Source organism: Chamaea fasciata, unplaced genomic scaffold (assembly GCF_029207755.1).
Source record: "Chamaea fasciata isolate MVZ Bird 193981 ecotype frontalis unplaced genomic scaffold, bChaFas1.0.hap1 SCAF_16, whole genome shotgun sequence".
Lineage (NCBI taxonomy): Eukaryota > Metazoa > Chordata > Aves > Passeriformes > Sylviidae > Chamaea > Chamaea fasciata.
Genome location: NW_027094101.1, coordinates 13,305,124 through 13,318,241, shown reverse-complemented (window position 1 = coordinate 13,318,241; position 13,118 = coordinate 13,305,124). Strand labels below are relative to the sequence as shown.

General features: G+C 47.4%; 1 protein-coding gene across 4 annotated transcripts in view; it reads right to left on the bottom strand.

Annotated features, from left to right (window-relative positions):
- Positions 1-5,394: 5,394 nt before the first annotated feature.
- GSG1L (GSG1 like) overlaps positions 5,395-13,118 on the bottom strand; it is a 55,104-nt gene continuing 47,380 nt past the window's right edge. Inside the window, exons 6-7 of one of the 4 annotated variants that reach the window (XM_066198258.1) lie at positions 6,443-7,048; positions 5,395-5,937 (exon numbers count right to left, since the gene is read on the bottom strand). In XM_066198258.1, coding sequence (XP_066054355.1) covers positions 5,511-5,937; positions 6,443-7,048 — 1,033 coding nt within the window. In that variant the 3' untranslated portion in view covers positions 5,395-5,510. Of the gene's footprint in view, positions 5,938-6,442; positions 7,049-11,062; positions 12,821-13,118 lie in introns of those variants that run through there. The other 3 variants (XR_010723246.1, XM_066198260.1, XM_066198259.1) reach the window with 3 other exon arrangements.

Genomic DNA, 13,118 nt, shown 5'->3' with positions numbered 1-13,118 from the left:
GTTTGGCCTGGCAAATTTCTAGGGATGGAGGATGCACAGCCTCTCTGGGGAAATCTGCTTTAACACTTAACTGTCCTAATAGGGAAAAACTTTTTCCTTTGACACGTAATAACCTGTACTCCTTGCTCCCCTAAATTAAAGGCACAGATCAGCATGGATAAGACTTCTGGCATTGCAGAAAGGTCATCTCTGTTGTTGTCATTGAGCTGTGTAATAATAAATTCCATCTCTCAACTGTCATTTCAGATTTGCAGATTAGCAGAAGTCTTATGATCCACCTCTTTCCTGGTATGCTGGAGACACTGCTAAAAATAAAGTAAGTAGCAAAGCTACCTGAAATGGTCTGAGCCTAAACAGTGGTAAAAACTAATTTACAGTGAATGTCAGTTCTGGCTTGTTTCCAAAGGAATGTTTTGGGATGGCTTGCTATATACTGGAAATTGTTTGGTAAGGATTTGTTGGTGAACAGATGAATCAAAGTGACATTTCCATTACCAACAGGAGATCTGTCGGTGGCCAGAATTCATGGGGAAGGATGTGGGATGATAGTATGACTTTTCATTATGTTTAATATTGTCAGAGAAATTAAATAGCCACTATTATTCATCTCTCTGGGGTAGTAACGTATCTGAATATTAACACAAAATGGGAGATCTGATCAAAACCCACTGACCCAGCAAGACACTGATGTGTATTTTAATCACTCTCTTTGGGCCACTCAGATAATTTACTTTTCATAATAAATCTGCAAGAAGCTCTGATCTGCATTTCTCAGGGCAGTGCTCGGGAGGATCAGTGTTCTGTCCTTGTGTGCTGGTCTGAAGCCCTTTGGGACGCCCCAGTGTCACTCTTGTCACTCCCCAGGGGAGCAGCCTTAAGGCCCCCAGGACATCTGCACTTTTGCCACCTGCCTGTGGGGTGGGAATAAGTGTCCAGAGATGATTTATAGGGCACTTGTTTCCCTGTCACACTCTGAGGAAGGGAGGGGTCCATGGGGGAGGGCTCCTGCTCAGAGTGGAAAAGTAACCACTCACAGAAACGGATGGATGGGAGAAATGGAAAAGGGAGGCACTTTCACCTTGGGAAACAAAGATTGTAGGTTTATTGTGAAAATTACTGAAGTCAGGTTGAAATGGAGTGTGCCAGAGGCACTGGATATATAAATGCATAGAGAACACATCATGAGGAGCAGACATTCAGGTAGGAATAATGGAGAAGGCATTACTGGTAATTAATGGCACTGCCCAAGCCCTTGTGACTCACAATTCAGGACAGATGATGCCTGTAATTGATATAAAGATGCAGACAGTTGCCTAAAACTTGCTGTGCTATATTTTAAGTCATAAAACAGAAGAGCTGGTGGACTTGTTTTGCATAAAGCATTTGCATTATGCAGGGATATTATTATTAACAGTACAAAGGGGTAACCCTTGAGGTCATAAAATGCATGGTTCAATGAGTGACTTTGACTGCAATTATGCATTAGAGATATTAATGAGAAGGCTGATAAATGACTTGGTGATGCATGTAGATCTAACCACAGCAAAGAGCCCTCCAAACCTCAGTGCTACAAAAAGTTTGCCATTTATCTTCCTTATCCACTGATGCAGATGTAAATTAAGTTCTTTTATTCTTTTTAAAGTGTTGTTGTTGGTGTTGTTAGAAGATTGTCTTTATTGCAATGGTTTAGTTTTTGCAGCACAGAGTTTATTATTCAGGTTTTTTACTGGAATGCTGTCTGATCAGAGGGGTTGGACAAGCTGACCTCCAGAGGCTCTTTCCAGCTAAAATTATTCTGTGATTCCACGAGCAGTATGCATCAGGACCCTCTGTTTAACACAACTTATCTGCTGCAGAATCTGTTCTGCCAACTGGAGCCCATGGAGCCACAGCAGGGGGGATATTAATAGGTTGCTTATTTAATGCAATCAATCAGTGCAAACTACAGATTGCCCGAGGCTGCAAAAAGTATTGTTGTCCTCACACTTCTGACCAGACATCTGCTCTGGGAGGTGACACGGGGGAAGGCAGCCTGTGCCACGGCTCTGAGGCCCTCAGGATACAGGCAGGATGAGTCCTAGCAGCCAGCATGTCCCTTGGATGAGTGTGATACTAATGACTCTCGATCAGGGCATGGCTGGAAAATAGCAAACGTAATGCCTGTGGTTAAGAGAGAAAAGGAAAGAAAGTAATTTGGTCGGGTATTGGGTCTTGGAACTCGAGAATATGTGTTCAAGGAAAAAAAAAATAGTTTAATGAAGAGTAGACAGAATGCAGCGTGGATTTAAAGGCTAATTTTTCACTGTGTGTCTGATTGCCTGCCCTGCCTGCCTCCATACAAGTGAAGGTGATAACATTTTGGAGAGAGGGCTTATTTATGCTAAGGGGCCGTGCAGGAGGGTTTGGAATCAGTGTGAATTGTCCAGGAAGAACAATGGCTGAATCTCTTTAACTGTCACAGTAATGGGGCTGTGTAATTGCTTTTCTGTCTGAATACCAGGCAGCAAGACCTAGAGCCTTAAGACAGAGCAAGCTTGTAACAGGGCACATTCTGGCAAGCACAGGATGTTAAAAATCAACGCCAAAAAATGGCATTCAGGCCTGGATATTTAAGACACTGCTGTCTTAGTTTGGTTGTGCTAACTCAGTTCTGTACTCTGCAGGGAGAAGGGCTCTTCCTGCAGGTGTGGGCGGCCAGCCCTCGCCCTCCTGTTGTGTTAGAAGTGGGTGAATGCAGAAAAAAATAGACTGGACACAGAAAAACTCTTTGGGGTTGTGGGCAGACAGCTGTGCTTCTCTCCCCAGAAAAGCAGCAGGGAAAGCTGAGACTTGTGGAGGGATGAAAGGACTTGGTAATGCACGTCAACAAGAGGAAAATTAGTAGAAAACCAGTGGATTTTTCTACCTGTAGAGAAATCAGAGAAGGTGCCTCAAGTACAAGGAACTGCTGCTTTCTTCCCCTTCCCTTGCAGCTGAGCACTTGGGCTGCTGTGGCTGGCAAGGCTCTGGGATGGACTGGAGGGCTCAGAAGATGCAGATACATAATAATAATAATAATAATAATAATAATAATAATAATAATAATAATAATAATAATAATAATGTATAGAAGCTCTGACAAGACTGGCCAGCTCCAGCTGGATGCAAATAACCTGGAAATTCCACTGGAATAGCTAAAAGCCAAGAACTATCAGGGTAAAAGACCTGATGCACCTCTCCAGAGTGGGTGGAGGTGATTCACAGCACAACTGACCCTGTAGAAGAAGACACTGGAACCTGAAAGGACCCAGAACTGACATTGTGTGATAGAACCAGCCCTGATTATGTAAGGTTAATAAAAATAATTCATGGGCTTGTGCTGGGTCTGAGGCATGAGGAGAATGAGGCTAAAAGAGAAAATCTGGCCTCATGAACATGAGAAACCACAGAGCTTGTTCCCACAGAACAAATGTGTCAAGATTTTACAGGCAGGGAGGGCAGGCAATGCAACATTTAAAGACTGATATTGCTAAATGTGGTTTTGTCAGTTCAGTGTCCACTGGAGATTATGGAAAGCTCCAAAGAGAGACCTCAGAAGGAGCTGGGGGTCTGGTCTGCCACAGAGGAATCAGTGTGGAACAGTGCCTGTGTGTGTCCCGTGGGTGGAGGATCAGCCTAGTCCCACCTATGTCATCCAAAGGGACAGTTTTCCTGCAAGAAAGAGCCATGAAAGCAGAACAGGATGCAGGGGGTGTTTGTGTGAGGCTCAGACACCCCTTCCACAGTGCACAGAGCCTTCCAGTGGGTTTGTGATGGTCCACCCTGGGGGATGTGCTCTGAGGGGACACTGCATCTCCAGTGACCCCGATCATCCTACACACCCCCGTGCCCACCTGTGGAGGGAGCTGGCTGTTCCCAGTCCCTCTGGGTGCTGTCACTGTCCCAAGGGACACCGTGCACAACCCTGTTATCCCTGGAGGTACCTGGAGGTGCCAGCTGTGCTGGTGGATCTTGGCTGCAGTGTGGCACGGAGAGGCTTCGTGGGCTGGGTCTGCACAGCAGCTTGGAAGTGAAATAAATTGCTAACGACAGGGAGCTTAAACCAATGTCATTGTGAGTGCAGCAGGGACCGTCCTGCTGAAAGGCAGGTGGGAGCTCTGCCACTAAAGTCAGTGTCCCCATGGAGATGTGCCCAGCAGGTTCAGAGTGTGGCTGTGGCCCCCTCCCATCGCCCAAGGTGTCTGGATCTGTGGTGGCACTGGGAATGATCTGCTTTCAGTGGTTTTGTAATTGTTTTTTTTCTCCTCCCTGTTGTTTTTGGAATAAGCTTTAGAAGTGGATTATAGCCCAGCAGAGGGGAAGGGGGGCTGAACTCTCAGGTTACCTCTTGCCCTCCTCGGGGCCTGGCAGGAGCAGCAGGATGGACGTGTTCTGGGGTTTGACGTGGTTGTCACACTGCCACCAGGGAAGTGACTCTGACTCTGAGAGGGACTGGGTGAACCAGTGGGGCAGGGGAGTGTGGCTGCCACTGACACTGAGCAACGTAGCACAGGGACATCCCTCCAGCCCTCCACTGTCACCTTTACAGAGCAGCCTGCAAGGCCAGGCCTGTGGGCAGAACCTGGGGGACAAACGGTTCATCCATGGCACGTTGCTTATTCCCAGATGGGGAGGAAGGAGTTCCAGGGCCATTTTCCTGTGTGTCCTCCATGACCAGCAGCCTCCTCCCCCTGGGACAGGCTCCATAGCAGTGCTCGCCTTGAGGGACCCTTGCGAGGGGCCACAACTTTTCATCTGGATTAACACATCTGAGCTGGCCTGTCAGCCCAGTCACCTCAGACTGGGAGAGCTGCAGGTCACAGACCTTCCCCTGTCCCACTGCGGGGTGGGTGATTTAGGGACACACGGCAGAGTTTTGTACCCTGGGAGGGGTCCTGGTTGGGCTTACCACAGCTGCTCACCACTGTGCCCTGGGTTTGTGCCCCTGAAACCAAGGATTCGGTTGGGCAGAGGAAGGTTTGAAATTACCAGGTCTCATTCCAGTGTGTGTTCCAGGTACGATGCTGATGGATTTGATGTGCAAAGCATTTTTAGACAAAGAAATAAAAAAAGAACAGGCACCATTTTCTAACAAGTAATGTCATTTAATGAATGATACACTCTAGAAAATAGAAACTACCCAGATGCTGGTGGGTTGGTCTGTTTGGGGCTGGGAGAAGGCCCTTGCCTGGACGTACAACGCCTTCGTGGGATTCTTTTGTCAGCATTTGTAGTTGCTGGAGACAAGGAAACGTCCATAGATTGAAAGAGACACCAAAGGAGCAATTGTTTTCTAAAATGTGGGAAGAGGGCAGGATGCCCTCCCACTCTGTGTCACTGGGCAAGTGGCGTGAGGGCTCAGAGCTCACCAACACCTTCACAGACAATCCATACCTAAAAGGGACAGACTCAACCGACGGGGCCTACCACAGTCCAGTCCTCGAAAGTCACCACAGACCTCGCACTTGGCACAACACCTGCGGGCTCTGCTGTTACTGCACTGCTTTCTGGGTGCTTTTCTGCATGTGTTGTGTCTCCTCCCTCAAGGTCTGGCTGCTAATTCCAGGGAATATGCTTTTCAGAATGTCACAGTAGACCATGTACAGCTCTGGGTCTATTCTGGGCTTGGGCAGGGAGCGGGAGTTGCAGGCCTGCTCGGTGGCTGGGTGCTGTGGCCAGTAGACATCACTGAAGAGGGCGGTGAGGATCTTGTGGGCAGCCTTGTAAGGGTCATCCTCAAACTGCACCATGGCCTTGAGCTCCATCAGGGTGTAGCCATTGTACCTCTTGCTGTCCTCGGCCAGGGGCTGCACCGTCTCCCCGATGTGTCTCACCTTCCACTTCAGGCATTTCAGGTCTTCCTTTACATCCTCTAGCTCTTTCTCCATGGCTTGGAATTCCTGTGTGGTTACAAATCTCCTGCCAAGGAAAGAAGTGGCAGAGACAGGGTGGAGTTCAGAGGCTCGGAGCAGTGGGACCAGCCCAGCCTGCCTGGGGTCGGAGCAGGCAGTGGAGGTTTGGGAGGGACATCCCGGCCATGTCGCTGAGCACCATCCCCTGCTCTGCTCTCTCAGGCGCCAAGGGACAGCAGAGCTTCTCTCTGCTGCTACAAGGGAAAGTTGTGCTGCTTGTTTGGAAGGAAAGGAGGCACCAGAAAACTGTGCCCTGCTGGAGGAGCTGAGGTTGACGACCTGGCCCAGATCTGTCATGAGGTCTGGAGACTTAAATGGGTATATGGAAATAGGGCATTTTGCTTCCTGGGTAGCAGGGTTTAGTGGAAGCACAGGGTGGTTACTGGAAAGCAAACACCGGGAACATCTGAACCATAAAAAATATTTAACTATCTTTATGGGGGGCTCTTAATGATTCTATACCAACATGGGCTGTCTGAGGACTTAGACACCTGTGTGGTCTGGATACATACCTCTCATGATCAGGATCTTCCAGATCTGATTCAAACCCCTTTCCTGTATTCTTTAGTTCAGTTTTAGAATAGCCAGGAGCCTGGGAACTCTCTTCAGGAGTCGCTGTTGCTGGAGGCCTTGTGCTTGTCCTGGTTGGGGTCAGAGTGTGATCTGAAGCTGAAGCTTGTATGTTTTGTGCTGTGTGAGGACAGAAGGTGGAGAAGGAAGCTGCATTGATCCCTGGGCTGACTGGAGAGGAGTCAGAGTATTGCTGTGGCTTGGCTGAGCTGGGTGTTAGATTGAGCCTGAGGCTGGCTGGGCGAGATGCTGGAATAGTCCTTGCTCCCAGTGGGCTAGAACACGATATTGCTAAATTTGTATCTCTTTGCTCAAGTGGTTGAGGGTTTGGTGATTCCCCTGGGGCCAATCTAGTGATGGAGGTGATGTCCAGCAGGGTTTGATCCTGAACCATGGAGATCTGGCTGGTTGGTTCTGATGAAAGTGAAGAGCTGCTTGATGTGTCGCTGGAAGAGCTTGACGTAGCGAATGGGGGTATTTTCTGAGCATTATGGTCACTCCTGTTCCTCTGCGGGCTAGTGACACTTAGAGCTGGGTGTTGTGAAGCCCTAAAGAAAGACAAACACACACTTTTTCCTCTGGACTGGGCTAAAGGCTTATAAGAAAATTTTAGGCTTATTTTGGGACAGTTTAAAGCCTGTTTCTCATAACTGCATTTCCCCACAGGCTGATTTGCCTCTCGTGTCTGTGTAAAACCTTCTACTTCTCATGACCAAGAGCAAAGCACTTATTTGAGAATAAGGCACATGAATTCAGGACCAGCTCCTCCCTGCTGCCAGCTGAGCACATATCAGTTACCCTGAGTGTGAGAACCACTGGGACATCCACATTCTCCTTCCCAAAAGTCACACAGCTCTGTGAGAACCAAGGAGTTGGTGCTGGGGGAAGGACAGGAAGGGATGAAAGCTACTGGCATAATGACTGTGACAACACAAAAACCTGGCTGCAGGTGGCCACAGCACCTCTCCCTGCCCATCCTGCCCAGTGTGAAGACCTGCCTTCCTTCCGTGGGCCCTCAAGCTTCAGTCTCCTGGGAGCGCTGCCTGGGAACCCAGAGAACTGGCGGATGGCTAAACTTTTCTTCGTTTGTAAATGCTGATGGCAAGAGAGGAAGATGTTCCACCCCCATGGCCTGGAACTGTCCTGACAGGTAGGGAGTGCAGCTAGAAATGCCTTGACCTTGAAGGGGAACACAAAGACAACTGCTGTGCAGATCATGGTGCAGGATTTCTAACAGCCAAAGGACATGACAAGCTTTTGTAGTGATGCCAGGGACCAGCTGAGTCTTTTTGTGCATCTGGTAAATTCTTGTGGTGGAAGACAGCAGCAAATCCTGGTCTGGATGGGATGTGTGAGAACTGTGCATGAGGTCCTGTCCTGTCAGCACCGGAGGCCTGAATTAGCTACACAGTCACTTCTCCTCCCTGTACCTTTCTCAGTGTTGGATGCAATTAAACACCAAACATTTAAGGTTCTAAAGAGCATGTCTCACACCTCTGGGCTTCAATAGGGTTAATTTGCTAAATCACAGCTTAATTATCAGGTTTAAATCAAATTTAAAGGTTTTATAATTGGAAATGCAGTTACAGAGATACCGTGTAAAAGCAGAACCTAAAAGGAATCATAAAATGGGTTGTGTAAAGGGCAGGAGAGAAAACAAGCACAAAACAAGCTCCCAGGGAGCACCTGGGAGTGCCTTGCCTTCTTAACCTGACTGAACAGGACTGGGAGGCCAGAATTGCCAACTGGGCATGAGGAAAAGCTTTTTCACCCTGAGGGTGTTCAAACAGTGGGGCAGAGGCCAGGAGAGGTATCGGGATCGCCATCCTTGGATGTGTTCAAATCTAACTGGACAAGGAATGAAGCAGCCTGATCCAGCCTGGACATTCTGGGAGCACAGGACTGGACTAGAGCTCTCTGGGGTCCCTGCCCACACCGTGTTATTCTGTGGTTCTGCCTAATTATGAAAAGAATTTATTCCTCCCCCCATTCCCCTTTCTCCTCTCACTTCTCTCCCCCCTGAGTCCCACCTCACCATCCTTCTCTTCCATTGGAGCCTCTGGGCTGTCCCTTTTCCTACTGACTTTATAGTGCTTGTTGCTGGATAGCCCCTCATGAATGAAAAGGTTTTTACAGGAAAACCAGAGTTATTTGGCTCAGAGGGATTGCGGCCCCTTTCTTGCATGTCAGGGTCAGTAGCTCAGGCTTTGGACCGTGGGAGACAAGAGACAACCCCATTTTAAGGCAATTAAAACAAAAATGCATTTTTGCTGTTAAAATTATATGTATTTATCCTAAAATATCTCACTGTGTAAAATGATCTGAACCTGATCTGAGAACAATCCCCACTTCCATCCCAGGGGGGAATAGGGTGTGCACAGAAAGGCTATTTGGGTGCACATACAGTCTGAAAGACTTCATTTCACATGTTTAGCAGTGTGGGACAGGGTTGGCTTTTGGGGGGGAGGGAGGTGGTTTAGGGAGTTTTTTGCATAAATCCAGGATTAGCTGTAGGAGATGAAGCATTTATTGAAAGATGCAATTTAAAAGAGTGACAGAAAGCACGTTTCATAACTAATCCCACTGAAATTTATATAAGAAACCTTTCAATTCACCTGTGCACTGGAGGAAACAAAAAAAAAAAAGTATTATAAACTGTCAGTTTATTTTGCTTCCATTTTCCACCCCTTAGTTTTCATGGGCTGCCATGCTGCACATGGGACTGCGTTTACTTTTATCATCCTCCTTATCTCGGAAGCAGGAAAACTGGTAGCTCAAGAAGCAATGTTAAAGCAAAACGTCAGTCTGGATGTTAGCAGAGGTAAATGAGGACAGAAGTGAGACCTCTAGCTTTGGAATTTCCTAGTGGGCCAAGCTTTGCCTGAAGACAGGAACAAGATTCCCAGTGCTGCCAGCGCAGCAAGGCTGGATCTTTGACCCGTAACCATGGTGCTTTATCAGAGGGGATTTCTCCCCACCCCTTTTTTTAATGCGGTGAATCACTATGAACTGAATAAATTACAGGAAGAATTGCAAGACCTGGAGTTGGAATCAATGCTGACATGAAATAGGCAGCTGATTGCAGCTGTCAGGTACCTCCACAAGGAGAAACCTTGGCTCAACTTTGAGCGACACTTCAAATGCGTCAAGCCCTTGTTGTCTGCCGCCTCCCAGCCTGTGCTGCTCAGCATATAAAGCATGTTCCCCGTTGTCACAGTGACCTTGGCTGCCGTCTGTGCCTTGCCCTCTCCAGCTGAGCTGGTGCTACAGACTTTTTTTGGAGACTTTTGAAAGTTGCCCGCACATCCAGCACTACTTTGCTTCCATGGCGCTCACGACTGAAGGAAAAAAAAACCAGTGGATATTCTTTTTGTTTTTATGAATCATTTCCACCGTGTTTTAAACCTAGAGTTCTTCTGATGAACTTGTCTGAATAGAAAAAAAATTACACTATGCTTTAGAGTGAAGCACGGAGGGATTGGTTGCATAAATCTCACTGTAGACAGTCGGGGTGGGAGGATGGTAAAAGAGCTGTGGGATGGACCCAGGGGAAATGCCTACAGGGTGATGACATGAGAATAAAACTATTTTTTTCAAGGCCTCCTCTTTGTCAGGTGACCCTTCTGAAATGCCCACGCTGCCAAAACAGTGACATATTATTTCTTTAACACTGAATTAATTTCGAATAATCTTTCAGTTTTCTACAAGAGAAGCTGGTGTCCTGAACTCTGGGTTTATCTGCCTCAAATAACACCAAGGCTTTCAGCCACAGACAGTAAGAATTTGCTGTTTCCTGCTCAGCTCTTCCTCTTCTGCTATTTATCTCTTCTTTGGCTCTGCCACCACACCTGTCCCTCCTTGTCCTTTGTGATATTTCTCCTGCCTCTCCCTTGCCCATTTGACATTCACCACCTGCATCTCTCCCATCTGCCCCATGGGATCCATGCTCCTCATGTTAATGCCTCATGGTGGGAGAACTCTGGAGGAAAGGGTGGAAGTGGCATGGACATACAGATGTCTGAAATCAGGGACTATTGCTGGCTGGAGCCTAATAACACTGAGCATTTCTTGCTAATAAATACCTGTGCAACAACATCAAAAATATCCTGATGTGAAACTTCTCCTTCTATATTTTTGTGGCTATTCACAGCTGGAGCATTGTGATCTCCCAGCCCTGCACTTCTGAAAGAAAAAGCTGAGCCCTCCAAGGTCAAAAATGACAGCAAATAAACTTTAAAAATGTCTGGAAATGCTAAATTTGGTATGTCCGGGGGTATCAGATGTATAGGGGCCAGTGCCATATGTTTGCACAGGAAGGCAGCTTGGGGAGAGCAGAGGATGCCAGGTTATAGTTAGAGCTCCCTGGTGCTGTTCTCAGCTCAGGTAAGTTTAAACCCTGCTAAAGGGGTTTAAAGGAAACAAAATAATTTTCTTTTTAGCCCTGTTAAAAGAAAATTATAGTTCAGTGATGGACATTAAATGGTTTAATATAGAATTATCCAGACTGAATAACTGCATTGTCCTGACTGAGACTCCTCTGGATTCAAGCTTCTGATGGAATTTATAATTTAAGGTCACTTCTCAAAACAGAGAGCTCAGTCTTGCCAACAGAGGAACCTGATATCCTGCCCTGGCATAAGGCCCTTTGTGCTACCTGTGCTCCCACAGTGCTGTTGGGCTGCTCAAAACCCTTTAACATTCTCTCTTCCAAAATCACCTGGCCAGGTAGTGCTTGTGTTCCACAATTGCTCAGCCTTGTTCTCCTCTTTACAGCCTTTGCTCTTTCACTCCTCAGGGACACTCCCCCAAATCCTTTCCTCTCAGCGAGGACAGATGCCCTGTTTGTCTTCGTGGGAGGACAGAAAGATTCACGATGCCTGAGGATGAGCCAGTCTTCCTTATCTGCTGTTTGGTTCAGATTGGAACCTCCTCAGAGCATTCCTGGGTGAGGTCCTGCAGGGAATGAGGTGCTGGTGGAGGAGAGCAGCAGGAATAACTCCAGGTGGTGCTTCCTGGTGTCCTGCTGGCACGGGGCCACCCCTGTGGGAAGTGTCCATGGAGTGCTCCCAGTGACCTGCTGGCATTCCCTCTGCGGGTGGCACTGGGTTGGTCTGTTCCAGGTGATGTGTCCCCTTCTTCCACACCACCCACGGGGTCAGTGTGACCTTGGTGGCTGCTGTGCTTTTAGCCAAGCCCTTCTCACACCGTTCGCTTGCCGTTCTCAATCCTCTGCTGGCCACAGGCCCCTGGAATGGGGAATGTGACAAGGACTGGGAGTGTGGGACCCTGGAACCAGCATCAAGGAGGATCCTGGGCTCAGGCCCAGGCCAGTTATGGCTTGGTGGTCTTGCTGGAGGAAGGAGAGGTTCATCTGAACGTTGTGAGGCTTTGTGCCATCCCAAGCAGCAGTAACTAATGGTTTTCCCTCCCTAATAAGCATGGATAATGAGCATTTTGCAGCTTCTATTGGATTTGTAAGTAAACTGTGAACTGAGAGCACAGCTTCACTCCTGTCACTTCATTAATATTGATCTGATTTCATTACAGAAGGTAATGGATGTGAGGCTGAGCCTGATGGAATACTGAGAGATGGCCACAGTTCTTTAACCTGACTCTGGGCTTCTTGTTTGGGGTTTGCTTTCCCAGAGCTGCCAGCACTCTGTGGGGTGAGCTCTGGGTCCTTTAAAATGGAAACACTTGGGACAGGGCTGGCCATAGGACCAGGAGAGCCTATTCCTTGGGACACCTATTGTCAAGACTTGTTATTGGTTCTTCAAAACAAAGACCTCTGGAGAGGCTTCAGTAATAAAATAACACATTTAAGCACCTGCCAGGAGCTTGGCAGGTGAGAAACTTTCTCATGAAATGTGACACAGATCAATTTTGTACCAATAGACATTTTCAGGCCTGTGAAAATGAAGGACATGGATCTGCCTGTGGAAAGGTCCATGACTGACATGACATTTTCAAGGAGCAGGAGTTACCAAGTGAGCTGACGACAAACCAAGCTGGAGAGCAGTGCCAGCACTATCATGCCTGTGGGGACACCACCTGCAGTGACATGGGACTGGAGAGCTGTTCCAGCAGGTCTGGGGAGGGAGCAGGACCCTCAGGGGTTGGGGTTACAGACACCAAGCTTCCATGAGTATGTGGCTGAGATGTGCATCTCAGCAAGACAGAGGCAGCAAAATGCCATGAGGTTTCCAAATTTTAATAGCGCAGAGCCAGCAAGTCACTCTCCCAAGGCTCCCTCCTGCTGAATGAAGGATCACTTGCTTTCTTTCCAAGGAAATAGATGCATGAAACTGCACACATCTTTCCTGGAGAGTAAAGAAAAAGTATAGTATTCAGAGCAGGGCAGGAGCCATGCTCCAACATTGCTCTGTACATTGAACCACTGATTCCCATAGCTTAAAGCAAGAGCTTTTGAAAACACTGAATAAAAGCACTGCAATTTCCAGAGAAAGTGCAAGAAATGGCATTAATTATACTAATGTTATTGTCTACCAAAGCTGCTTTCAATCATTTTTATATTCAATAGCATGCATCATCATGAATTGGTGATAAATATAGATGAAAAAAGGTAGTGATAATGAAAGTTATACAGGTGTAAATTAG